The sequence below is a fragment of the Lepidochelys kempii genome, chromosome 2 (assembly GCF_965140285.1).
Source record: "Lepidochelys kempii isolate rLepKem1 chromosome 2, rLepKem1.hap1, whole genome shotgun sequence".
In the NCBI taxonomy this organism is placed as follows: domain Eukaryota; kingdom Metazoa; phylum Chordata; order Testudines; family Cheloniidae; genus Lepidochelys; species Lepidochelys kempii.
Window position 1 is genome coordinate 225,097,585 of NC_136381.1, and position 14,020 is coordinate 225,111,604.

At 36.8% G+C, this 14,020-nt stretch overlaps 1 protein-coding gene across 10 annotated transcripts in view; it reads right to left on the minus strand.

Moving 5' to 3' along the window:
* Positions 1–1,760: 1,760 nt before the first annotated feature.
* Positions 1,761–14,020, minus strand: part of ANKIB1 (ankyrin repeat and IBR domain containing 1) — a 154,559-nt gene continuing 142,299 nt past the window's right edge. For 6 of the 10 annotated variants that reach the window (XM_073333970.2, XM_073333974.2, XM_073333971.2 and 3 more), the window contains 4 exons: positions 10,117–10,228; positions 8,011–8,144; positions 6,922–7,668; positions 1,761–2,091 (listed from right to left, as the gene is read on the minus strand). In XM_073333970.2, the coding sequence (XP_073190071.1) occupies positions 2,053–2,091; positions 6,922–7,668; positions 8,011–8,144; positions 10,117–10,228 (1,032 nt within the window). In that variant the 3' untranslated portion in view covers positions 1,761–2,052. Of the gene's footprint in view, positions 2,092–4,278; positions 7,669–8,010; positions 8,145–10,116; positions 10,229–14,020 lie in introns of those variants that run through there. The other 4 variants (XM_073333976.2, XM_073333978.2, XM_073333979.2 and 1 more) reach the window with 4 other exon arrangements.

Sequence of the window (14,020 nt, forward strand, 5' to 3'; positions counted from 1 at the left end):
ACAAGAGGACCATGTCACCAAGGCTAAACAACAAATTAAAAGAAGCAGTGAGCAGCAAAAATGCATCCTTGAAAAAGTGGAAGTTAAACCTATTGAGGAAAATAGAAAGGAGCATAAACTCTGGCAAATGAAGTGTAAACATGTAATTAGGAAGGAAAAAACCCCTTGAAGAACAGCTAGTCAAAAAGTAATAGCAAAATCTTTTTTGAGAACACCACAAGCAGGAAGCCTGCTAAACAACCTGTAGGGCCACTTGATGATCAAGATGCTAAAAGAGCATTCAAGGGAGATAAGGCCATTACGGAGAAACTAAATGAAGTCTTTGCAGTGGTCTTCATGGCTGAGGACATGAGAGATTTCCCAACCTGAGCCATTCTTTTTAGGTGACAAATCTGAGGAACTGTCCTAGATTGAGGTGTCATCATTAGAGGAGGTGTTGGAACAGATTACACAAACAGTTAATAAGTCACCAGGACCAGATGGTATTCACCCAAGAGTTCTGAAGGAAATCAAATGTGAAATTGCAGAACTACTAACTATGTTTTGTTACCTATTATTTAAATCGGCTTCTGTACCAGAGGACCGGAGGATAGCTAATGTGAGACAAATTTTTAAAAAAGGCTCGGGAGGCAATCCCAGCACTTACAGTCCTAACTTTAGTACTGGGAAAAATTGGTTGAAACTATAGTAAAGAACAGAATCATCAGGTGCATAGATGAACATAATTTGTTGGGGAAGAGTCAACAGGGGTTTTTATAAAGGGAAATCATGCCTCACCAATCTACTAGAATTCTTTGAGGGGGTCACAAGCATGTGGACAAGGAGGATCCAGTGGATATAGTGTACTTAAGATTTTGAGAAAGCTTTTGACAAGGTCCTTCTCCAAAGGTTCTTAAGCAAAGTAAGTTGTCATGGGATAAGAGGGAAGGTCCTCTCGGGAATCAAAAACTGGTTACAAGATACGAAACAAAGAGTAGGAATAAATGGTCAGTTTTCAGAATGGAGAGAGGTAAATAGTGGTGTCTCCCAGATGTCTGTACTGGGACCAGTGCTATTCGACATATTCCTAAATGATCTGGGAAAAGGGGTAAACAGTGAGGTGGCCAAATTTGCAGATGATACAAAACTACTCAATATAGTTAAGTCTAAAGCAGACTGTGAAGAGTTACAAAGGGATCTCACAAAACCGGGTAACAAAATGGCAGATGAAATTCAATGTTGATAAATGCAAAGTAATGCACATTGGAAAACGTAATCCCAACGATACATATAAAACGTGGGGGTCTAAACTAGCTGCTGCTACTCAAGAAAGAGATCTTGGAGTCATTTGTGTACAGTTCTCTGAAAACATTCACGCAATGTGCAGCTACAGTCAAAAAAGCTAACAATGTTGGGAATCATTAGGAAAGAGAGAGAATAAGACAGAAAATATATTGCCTCTATAAATCCATGGTACACCCACATCTTGAATAGTGCATGCAGATCTGGTCACCCCATATCAAAAAGATATATTGGAATTGGAAAAGGTACAGAGAAAGGCAACAAAAATGATTAGGGGTATGGAACAGCTTCCATATCAGGAGAGATGTACATGACTGCCTGGGGCACGTCTCTTTATATAAATATCTACACCTATTAAGAGGCTTTTGGTGTTGGCCAAGTAGAATTAGTTTAAAACGCTCCACGTGGGGAGTAGAAACAGCCAGCCAAAGTAAACACAAATTGCAGACTAATCAGCAACAGAAATTTGTAAAAACTGGTCTTTTCAAACTGTTTGTTTTTATTGATCAGACAATTCACACATATGGGCTAGAGCCACAAAAAAGTGTTCCATGAGTCACTTGATCAGCTCTGTGGAAAAGTACCTGGGTCCATAAACTCAAATCTTGCAAATCACTACTTAGTTTCTGGGTCAGGTGAATTATTCTTATGCTTTTTTTAACATTACACATGTAAAACTGAAATCTGTTATCTTGCAGTATCTTGTGACAGATTCACAACTCATGCTGGGAGGAAAGCACCATTACTGTCTGAATCCTGAAGAATATTTTCTTATCTACTCCAGTTCATTGGGCTTTCATATGCAAAATCCTTTTCAGCATGAAATGAGAAAAGGAACAGTGTGAGGCAAAATATTAGAATAAGGCTAAGGAAAATCACTTACAAAAATTCAAGCTGTGGTGTAATATAAAAAACTCAGTAGAAGTGCAGTAAAAAAAAAAAAAGGTAAATCTTAACTTTTACAGCTGGAACTAAATGCATTTACAATGACAATCCTACCAACAATTAGCTTTAACATGAATATAAAGGGTGAGATGTAGCCTCAATTCTATATGAAGAATCTAAGAAAGGAGGTTTGCAGCTGTTTAAAAAATAGAGAGGCAGGACAACTTCCTCCTTTAATACATGTACAGTATTTGTGAACAAATTTTAACACTACCTGTAAAACAATTTCAAAATATTATCTGAAACAAACTTCTTACATTGTCTTGTTATATAGACATACATTGCTACTTTCATAGACAATTGTTTAATAGAATACATAGGTACAGCATTTGAAGTAGCTTAAATTTGAGCTGAAGTATACCATATCTTATCCACTTTTATGCCTTAAAGCATTTCCTCTGTCATCACAGTCTGCTAGAAATATGGCACGTGCAGCAAGTCAAGCAGATCCTGCCCCCTTCTTTCAATATAACCCGTCCACTATTCTGAAGCTGAAGGCGTCAGGGGCAGTGAAATGTCTCTCAGGGATGCATCTCCACTAGTCTCTTAGGCCCAGATCCTTCATGACTGGAATGGGAATTAGGCACCTAACTACCTTTGAAGATCTGGGCCTTTATCCTGGAAGTTTTCCACCACGGCCTGAGTGCAGTGGTGGAATCCTAGTCTAGACAGGTTAATAGCTGGTGTTTTTACTACTGTTTAGCCCTGATAAGAGCTCTAGACAACATGGTAAAAAACACTGGCTACCTGCATCATGTGTACCCTAAGTCTTCCACCCTTACCACCACCTGAGGTCACAAGAGTAGGAAACCTAGAGTGGAGGAAGAGGCCATCATGAGAAGACTTAATTAAGCAGAACATTGAGCCTGGACCATAATGGGTTGCCAACTCTGCATGCTTGTTATTTAAAAAGACCCTCAAGAAATATTTTTTCTTAATTTTAACAGCTATTATCAGTTTGTGATGCTAGGGAAGCTCAGATCTGTCTTCTCCAACTGGCCAAGGCCCAGTATTTTAAGAGCAAATTCTAGTATCCAGTTTAAGACTTCAAGTATGTTTATTATAGTACATTCAAAATAAAAGCTGATACTGCATACCAGTTGGAGGAAGATACTTGGTAATAACCGAATACGTATACTCCTATTTAACCTCTCACACAAAGGGTTTGGCTAGAAGTTTAATCTTTTGGAACCCTATTAGGGGTTGGAGGTGTTCCTTAGGTCGTGGAATTTGGGAGCTCAGATACAAAAAAAGCAGGGTCACTGCGGATGCAGCTTTTCTCTTATAGAGAGAGTACAATATCTATGCTTTATACATCAGGACCTTAGAGTTACAAATTGACCAATCAACCATGCACCGCATTTGGAACTGGAAGTGCACAATCAGGCAGCAACAGAGACAAAAAAGCAAATACAGTACAGCATTGTGTTCAATGTAAACTATTAAAAAAGGAAAGCAGCATTTTTCTTCTGCATAGTAAAGTTGTATTAAGTCAATGTTCAGTTGTACACTTTTGAAACAACCACCATAATGTTTTGTTCAGAGTTACAAACATTTTAGAGTTACGAACAACCTCCGTTCCAGAGGTGTTTGTAACTCTGAGGTTCTGCCTTCATATGCCCCTATGTTCAGAGTTGTTCCCAGATTGTGATATCTTTACTCCATAAGTAGTTCCATGGACTTCAGTAGCACAAGTTGTGGTTTGCAACACTACTCAGTGTGATGAGTAAAGATCTTGAGTAATCTGACCCCTAGTGACTAAACAAAAAATTAAGTACATTTTGGATGGTTTTTCCCTCTTAAATTTAACTTCTAATAAAATATGGTCACCTCAGTTAAATACATTATACTAAGAAAAGGAGTACTTGTGGCACCTTAGAGACAAACAAATTTATCTGAGCATAAGCTTTCGTGAGCTACAGCTCACTTCATCGGATGCGAAAGCTTATGCTCAAATAAATTGTTAGTCTCTAAAGTGCCACAAGTCCTCCTTTTCTTTTTGCAAATACAGATTAACACGGCTGCTACTCTGAAACCATACATTATACTGTCATCCTTTTTTTTTTTTTTAAAGCATCAAGAAATGCCTGATTGTATATGGTCTGCAACACCCATTCACAGTGTAGGATGAAACATTCATAGTCTAAGAACCAAATTAATCAAATCTATCTTCGGAATTTGCTAAAATAAAGTCCAAGATGTAATGAGACAGAAGGGAAATAGTTTAAGTAATAAATGTTTAATCAAAGAATTTTACATATTAACAGCATTCTTTTGGCCAAACATCTACATCGTTGTAGTATCCTACTGTATATAAAGTGGGAATGTATCAAGTATAGACTATGAAAGTGCAAACAACAATTCAAGGTTAGAGTAATTTTTTTACATTATAAAATTAATAGGTTTACAAAATAGGCTTGCCAAACTTTATTTCTGAACTGTAAAGTGAATGACTGTGGTGATTTTTAAAATAAAGTACTAAGAAAATACAAATTTAATATGCTTATTTTCATGCTCGAAATAGAGTATCACAGAAACAGTGGATATACTGCACAACCTAAACAAAGTACAGAAAAACCAGAACCCACAAACTTCACTATCTTCACAGAGCACTCTTACATATCTTACGGTAGCTTTGCAAGACACATCTCAATGTAATACACAATCTTTGTGAGAATCTTTGTATTCAAAAATTACAACTCAAGGACGCTATGCGAGTCAAACATTTTTAAGTTTTGGATCAATTCATGATGACAGTCTTTAAAGAACTATTTTAGATTATAGTAGTTTATAGCATAGAACATTTTAAAATAGGTATTTTCCAAAGATGACAAAGGGTTCAACATCAATGTTTTTGAGAATGGGGCCCCTAGAGGTAAAGTTAGAAAATGTAATGGAATTAGAGAGCATAACAACAGCCTCAAATCATTCTCTTTAAAGACATTGCTAAAGAGAAAAAGATTTTTGTGTGGCACCTGGAGATAAAATATTCATATATAACTCCTTACTAATATGAACCTTCTGACTACAAGGTTCCAGAAGTAGGATTTGAATGAAAAAGTTACCAAAACACTCACAGTAATCTCTCTATCTATCTATCTTTGTTTGCCATCATACTTGCCTATACACGCTTGGCAGTGAAAAACTTTTATATCAACAAATCTCCTAACAGTCAAGCAAAACTTACAATGGAGTGTTGTGTATTGATTTTCCTTATATTATGACAGGTTTTGACTATATGCAAGTAAAACAGCACTTTCAACAATTTACTCTAGTTGTAATTACATACTGTACCACTGTATCTCACTTACCACTAACTGTAATTTTGATGCTTTTAAGCATATCTAAAACCAATATTTTCTTCACAGTACAACAACCAGAAAGGATCTTTTTTGTTTAGTTTTTCTACTAAACAGTAATCACACAGCAAGTGAATATTGTGCAATTGAACAAATATCTAGCAGTGTTTGTTACTTATGCAAAAACACTGACTGAACGTTTAGTCATTGTTTACTGTAAAGGCAAGGCCATGGGTGGTTTTATGGAGGTCTTTTCAATTAATAGCATAGTTATTCCAGAACAGACACTGAATCTGAATTACTTATTTAACTGTGGCAACTATCCATTTGGGTTACGGCAAAGGCACGGTAACATGTTGCACAGAATGCATTATTGAACTTTAATAATTGTGGGACAAGCAATAATATGAAAATTTCATATTTCTATATTTTATAAAATGTTACCATTAAAATTAATTGCACCATTAGTGCATAAAATGCATTGTAAAATTATGAAAAAGAACTATGATTGCACTTCCATTAAAGTGTCTCAAATACAGCATAGCTGTTGCTAATAAACTGTATTTTAATATTTAAAACAACTGTTTAACAGCAGCATGAGGTTTAATTAACTTAAGGTACAGGCTACATTTAATTAAATGCAGTCACCATGGCAATAAATGCCATTTAATTTAGAGAAGAAATGCTACCCGGTGGTTCACTGCTAAGAATCATGGGATTACTTTGATACAGGCACACTGTATACCTGTTGTATTGGGTGAAAGTTAGCTATTCACAGTTTGGCACATTTGGACTGTAAATAGACATGAAAAAAAACTTTAATTTTAATATTAAAAGAATATCCATTTTCTTGTTCCTGGAGCAGCACTAAAGAGAAGCATAAAATACCTCAATTCACTCTGCTAGTAAAAAAATGAAAGATAAATAAGGAAAAAGTTATGGAAAAGCAAAAACAAAATGTAAATGAACTGCTCAATGTTATTATTTTGCTGAAAAATTGAGTTCTAAAAATGGAAAAAACTATTTGAGGCTAAATAACAAAAATAATCAGTGTAAGCCTTTAATCCATACTTTCAAATTAAGGATTACCAACGTAAGGCTAAACAGATGGTGCAATGTATTAGGAATGTGGAGTACAACTTACTTATTCCTCTTCCTTCAGAGCAAAAAAGGCAAACACTACCTAATTAAATGCAAAGGATATTCCTTGAAAGGTTCATATTATTAGTCTAAAGAACTTCAATTCAAGGGAACGCCTATGTATTCCATCATTATGTCAGTGGTTTACAACTGAGCTGTACGTATGTGGATCAAAGTCCCCATAATGCTTACTCCACATACTGTACCATCTGTAACAGCCATCCATTTAAGATCAAAAACTAGTTTGTGTTCATACCAAATGTACATGCTCAATCCATTCATTTGAGGTCGGAGGAGTTTGACTTGAAACATCTTCTGAAGTATCCACACTGCTAACAGCTTCCCCAGTACAGTCACCACTTTGTGGCACTCTTTCCCCTGGAATGATGTTTTCTTCAGAAATACTCACTTCTGTTTGGGTTCCTCTGCCTTCATTTCTGAGGGCATCCTCAAAAAGTGCATGCTCTTCCTGAGGCTCCAGTCCTACCTCTAAAAGATTTGGTTGTCCTCCTGACCCATCATCGATACTATGTTGCTGTGAATCCTCATCAGTTTCTGTACTTGCTGAAGGAATTAGTGCGATACTTTGAGGGTTCATGTCATGGAACCAGGCCATGATATTTCCAAGCAGATTTTCATTAATATTGGGGTCCTGGCTACTTGAATCAGCATCACTAGATGCTGAGTATAATCCACTTCTTGTATCACTGAAAGGGTGTGAACTAAGGCGATCAGCTGAAAATGGATCATTGCCTGCCCCTAGTCTCATCAAACTATCACCAAGTTCTAACAACTCAGAGCTGCTCAAAGCCGCCCTAGGGTTATCTATATTTACAGGAACTGAGTCCAACCTTGTAGGCAAAGATGTACCTATTGCTCCTAATGATGCCTCATTATTAAGGAAGTCTCTAGTTTCTTCATCAATAGCCAGACCAGATTCTTGCAATGATAACTGAATAGCAAGCAGGATGTTTGGGTCATCTTCATCCAAAGAACTAAGAGCCTATGGAGATATACAAGATCAGTTTCAAAATTAAATAATTTTTGCTTTTATCAAGTTTTGGATTCAAAATTAATGTATATTGTTGCATTTTGTTTAAAATGTCTGAAAAATGTATTCCAGTAAAGTTTTTAAATCAATTCTAAAAGTTGATTTATCCTTGATGATGATGATACATTTACGGTAGCTTAACAATACTTTGTAAATTCATATTTTCTTATGCTAGATTCCACACCTCTCACCACCATAAATAGTCATGTAACAAATGTAGGATGCAGGAAAATATGATAAAGAAAAATATAGGAAGGAAAGCAAAGCAAATGGACAGGAGACTAGGGAAGATACCTGAAGAGAATCCTGGTTTTCAGAGCGACTGACAGGGGTATAGTCATGAAGTGAAGAGCTGTGCAGAATACTCATAGAAGCTGAACTCACCATGGAGGTACCGTGTCTTCTACTGCTACCACCCTCCTGAGTATCTGTTAAAATAATTTAAACAAAAACATTTAAGTATGAACACGAAACCTCTCTCCATTTTTAATCCCCATTTTTATTGGCAGAACCTCCTGCTTCTTATTAATTTGGCTTCAAGTGTATGATCTTGCTCTCTTCCTCATTTTGGCCCAAATCCTGTAATACAGAGCACAGCCCCAACAACTGGCTGTTCGCTAGAGGAAAGGACTGCTTCCCCATCCCCTCCTTAGGATGCTTGCACAGCTGCTCCCATGGCACCAACAAATCCCTGCTGGATTTGGAAGGGGGGGGGGGTGGAGGAGACAAGAGGAGCCTTGTTACAAATGGTTCTTCTGGCCTTGCTCCGTGCACAGCACACATTAACCTCCCCCCCCATCCAGTCCCAACTCATGTACAGTGGAACAGTACCAGTTACATTGCTTTGGGAGTCTCCATGGCTGCACAGGATGGGATTGATTTACCCCTTTGTGCGTGTCTGCTCCCTTAATTGCATTCTTCCTCTCTTTACGGGAATGGGACTCATGGTCAATAATACAAGTCAATGGATAAGGTGGCAGAAGGGCTTCTAAAACCCACTCGTGCATTATGGAACACTTTGGTAAAAAAACAAATCTTTCTTCCCCTCCTCACATTTGCTTGAAAACGAGATTTTCCTTCTAAATATGGGACCAGACTCTCCATCATGATTTGGCCTCTTTACGCTTTCCCTTGTGGAAAGTGCCTCTGGGAAATACCCTTGGCATAACAGAGTTCCCTGGATGCTGTAGATTTGCCAGAATGCTCTTAGTCACTCCCTCTCAGCCCCTAATGCAGGGACCTGGATTTGGCCCTTTGTGCTTGTCTGCCTCCTTCCTATTTGCCAAAATCCATGTTAGCAGTTCTCTTCCTCTAGTCTTAGCTGCAGAGTGGCCCCTACCACATTGTGGCAATTGAGTGTAATTTAGAGCAGCCATGAAGCTGTTCTAATTTAAGACAGGGGCCAAAATATGCAGGTCACAGATATACATGTGCACATGGAGCTCAGCTGCAAACTGAGAATTTTGCTCACATTTCTTTTTACTGTGATGTGTCAGCATTTCTAAGAGTAATGTTGCTATTGCTTCCCCTGTGAATCCAAGTGACATTCCTGTTCTTAAAAAAAATTTCTAAAAATGAAATAAGTGTTGTCAGAAAAAACTCATTCCACAGTAGAGGGAAATATCAATCTTTTGAATTATGGTAATAGGATTTACCATTTTAACTTGAAAATTAAGAATGAAATAAAAGTGAGATCCCAACAGGTTGTCCCTTAATCACAACTAACTTGATGGCATTAAGTTTGGCAAAAACAAATTACCTTGTAAAAAGCCAAAATGGGTGGCAATTTTGCATCAGTTATTTTAAACTGCAGTCTTGGAATTATTTTAATCCACACTTTGATTTTGTCCCTCCATGCTTCTCCTGCATATCTCACTGGACAAAAACCAGTGAATTTATATTATGTTCTATTAGGTGGATACAGGGGTTTTAGAACCCTTCTATGTCACTCTGGCCCTTTTATCAGGCATAAAGGAGCTTGGTATGGGGATGAGAATCTTACGTGATGTATTTACTGCTGAAAATGTCTTCAGAGACAGAAAAATAAGTTTGCTCTAAGTAAGGGTGGATGGTCTAAGGCCAGGGTCCTGCAAAGATTCATGGGTATGTTCAACTGTACAGGAATAGAGTAGCAGCCGTGTTAGTCTGTATCTGCAAAAAGAAAAGGAGGACTTTGTGGCACCTTAGAGACTAACAAATTTGTTAGTCTCTAAGGTGCCACAAGTCCTCTTTTTCTTTTTGTACAGGAGTAGTCACACTGAAGTAAAATTAAGCAAGTGCAGCACTGAGACCATAATCTTTTTTTAATCTATCTATCTATAAACTAAGGATCATAGTGGATTCTACTAACAATTTGAGATACATTTATTTTTTCTTTTTTACGCCAAACAAAAAACATACCTAATGTGCTCTCACTAGGGTCTTCGGGGTCTGGAGTATTACTGAGCAGACTGTGTATGTCTCCACGTCGACGCTGTCTATGCCTCCTCCGATACTGAAATTCAGCATATTCCTGCATAAATCAAAGGTTACAAAATACAGGGGAACATGCAATATTTTTTCTCCCATAACCAACAGTACATTTTCTATTAAGAAAAATGTGTGATTTTATACATTTATTATAAAATCACCTGTTCCTAGAAAATAAATCGCAGATTGTCATGCAAGAAATTAAAAAAAAGAAAAAAAAAAAAAAAAGACAGCAGGTAATCCTAAATGAACAAAATTCTTAACGAGCAAAGCCTGCTAGTTGCAGATATCTGAATACTTGCAATCTCCATTTTTTTTTAATAATTCCAAGTTCTGTTAATTTTGTTCACAAGTTTTAATACCAAATTTTAATTATTTTTAGACATACAACTGATTAAATATGAGCCTTCTCTCTTTTTTGTTTAACATTAGACATTAAGGAGCTACCTTCTAAGGCCCCATACCCAGCAAAACACTTAAATTTGTGCCTGTTTTCAAGGAATTGTAAAGTTATGCACGTGCTTAAAGTGCTTCACTGACTTGCGGCCTACATTTGCAGGGCTAACACAAATCTGTGGTACAAAGTGGCTGGTCTGTGTCCCTAGCCTCTGTTTGCCAGAAGCTGGGAATGAGCGACAGGGAATGGATCACTCGATGACTACCTGTTCTGTTCATCCCCTCTGGGGCACCTGGTATTGGGCACTGTCGGAAGACAGGATACTGGGTTAGATGGACCTTTGGTCTGACCCAGTATGGCCGTTCTTATGTTTTAACTGGGGTTAGATTTCATCCACTGCATAGTGATAAAAAGAGGCATGCCATCGTACCTACTTATTTAACACTTTTGACAAGTCAGGGTGGGTGTGGGCATCAGAGTAGGGACTGCAAATGTTTCTTAGTGTGATTTGTTTATTTACAAAATGTACACAAATCTTGTTTTACTTGAACAGAGGTGGCAAAAAACTGCACTTAGGTGTTAATTCCCTTTATCAGAAACTGCAGATAAGGCACCATAGTCTGCCCCAAGAAGCAGCTGTCTCCAACTTCTGTCTCTCTCTAGGATTCACACCAATTTCAAACAAATCTAACTAGTTAAACACATACTAAACTTAGTTTCTCCGTCAGCCCCTGCACTTTACACCTGGGAAACTCCTACTCCAAAGCTTCTCTTGTACTGTGTGGCCTGGAAAAGGTAGCCTAACCATTAAGCCTCCTTTTGTACAGCTGCTCTGCAACATAAAAGAAACTTAGAAAGGACCAACAGTCCAGACAGTTACTTCATGGCCTCTTCAGTTCTTTCTATGGAGAGTTTCATCCCAGGTGCTTACACATTAACAACAAATACAAGCTGTAAGCACTTTCACCACAATAGGATCAACGCTAGCAGACTCTTGCTCCTGTGTGAAGTTCCACTGATTCAAGTGCAGCATCAGAACCTTAATTTCCAGATCTTGATGCCTAACAATTGACTTAGTATTCTTTACACCATATACACCTATTCCTTAAGTAAAGAGATCCATATTAATTTATAAATATACACACACCCACCATGGGGATTGAGAATGATCAGAAATGAGTCCATAAAGTATTAAGATTTGAAAGTCATTGCAGATATTACATAAAATATAATTTTCTCTATGTTTGCAATAAGGTCACAGATTTCACTTATGGCCTTTTTAATAATTGTTGTTTCTTTAATATATTTGTGCTTCAGACAGATATCTCCACTCATAGAGATATAATTTTGTTTCTGATTACTTAGAAAGATGTTATATATTTTAGCAATATAGATTTTAATTTTATTGCACTGAAAAGTAGAATTTTCATATACTGGCCTAAATATAGTGCTTTTTACTGAAAACATTCAAATTTTCTCTATTCTGGGTAGAATTTTGTGGTAACAAGATCTGGTATATGCAAATATTTTACTTTGGTATCAGTCAAAATACATAATTGTGCTAAAAAGTTTGTCTAGTGAATTTAATGGAAAATACAAAAAGGACAATTATTTTAGCTACAGAATTCCTTTAGCTCAGGTGGTTGCAAGTATCTTTGGCAACTGAGGTACAAAGGATCCAATTTAAATCAGATGGTGTCATATTTGGGCAAATTATAACGGCTAATCAACTGTCATCTAAACGTGACTGCCATGTTACTTATTGTTTAACAGAAGCTTTCCCCTTTTCTAGTCTGCCTTTTCTCCTACCCTGTTCCTCCTGGGCTGTTGTAACATCACAGATATAGTTCAGTCTCACAAAACACTGAATTATTTAGGAACAAAGGAAGAACTGAAGCAATTGGACAGGAGAAACAAGCTGATTACACTATAAGAAGCAAGCTGTTTTTTTCTGACAGCATATTGCTAACCAGCAACAATAGGAAAGGAAATATATAGAAAATGGAGTTTTATAAGACCTGGTATTTTTCCAGTGTGTCTGAAAGTGACTGGCTCATAAGAAAAATGAAGAAGTGAGATTTCTCCTTTAACCTCACGGTTTGATTTAAACCCCATGAAATATTTAATTCAAGTTAGGGAGAGAAAGGAAAACTTGAAAGGAAAATGCACATATTATATGCAGTGCAGTTTGACAATCACATAAATGTTCTTCCACCATGTATAAATGATAAAATATTGTTTTAAAAAATTGTATTTTGCTTTTTCTAATCCTGTCAGCAGTAGTCCATCCTGCAGAAAAAGTGATCTTATTTGTGACACGACTAACATAATATTGTATCTAGGGCTGTCAATTAATTGTAGTTAACCCATGCAATTAACTCAAAAATATTAATCGCGATTAAAAAAATTAATCACTATTAATTGCACTTTTAATCACACTGTTAAACAATAGAATACCAATTGAAATTCATTAAATATTTTTGGATGCTTTTCTACATTTTCAAATATATTGATTTCAATTACAACACAGAATACGAAGTGTGCAGTGCTCACTTTATATTTATTATTTTTTATTACAAATATTTGCACTATAAAAATGATAAACAAAGAAATAGCGTTTTTCAATTCACCTCATACAAGTACCATAATGCAATATCTTTACAATGAAAGTGCAACTTACAAATGTAGATTTTTTTTGGTTACATAACTGCACTGAAAAAACCAAAACAATGTAAAACTTTAGAGCCTACAAGTCCACTCAGTCCTACTTCTTGTTCAGCCAATCGCTAAGACAAACAAGTTTGTTTACATTTACAGGAGATACTGCTGCCTGCTTCTTATTTACAATGTCACCTGAAAGTGAGAACAGGCATTTAAATGGCACTTTTGTAGCTGGCATTGCAAGGAATTTACGTGCCAGATAAGCTAAACATTTGTATGCCCCTTCATGCTTCGGCCACCATTCCATAGGACATGTTTCTATGCTGACGATGCTCGTTTAAAAAAAATGTGTTAATTAAATTTGTGACTGCACTCCTTGGGGGACAACTGTATGTCTCCTGCTCTGTTTTACCCGCATTCTGCCATATATTTCATGTTCTAGCAGTCTCAGATGATGACCCAACAGATGATGTTCATTTTAAGAACATGTTCACTTCAGATTTGACAAAACGCAAAGAAGGTACCAATGTGAGATTTCTAAAGATAGCTACAGCACTTGACCAAAGATTTAAGAATCTGAAGTGCTTTCCAAAATTTGAGAGGGATGAAGCGTGGAGCATGCTTTCAGAAGTCCTAAAAGAGCAACATTCCTATGCGGAAACTACAGAACCTGAACCACCAAAAAAGAAAATCAACCTTCTGCTGGTGGCATCTGACTCAGATGATGAAAATGAATATGCATCTTTCCACACTGCTTTGGATTGTTATTGAGCAGAA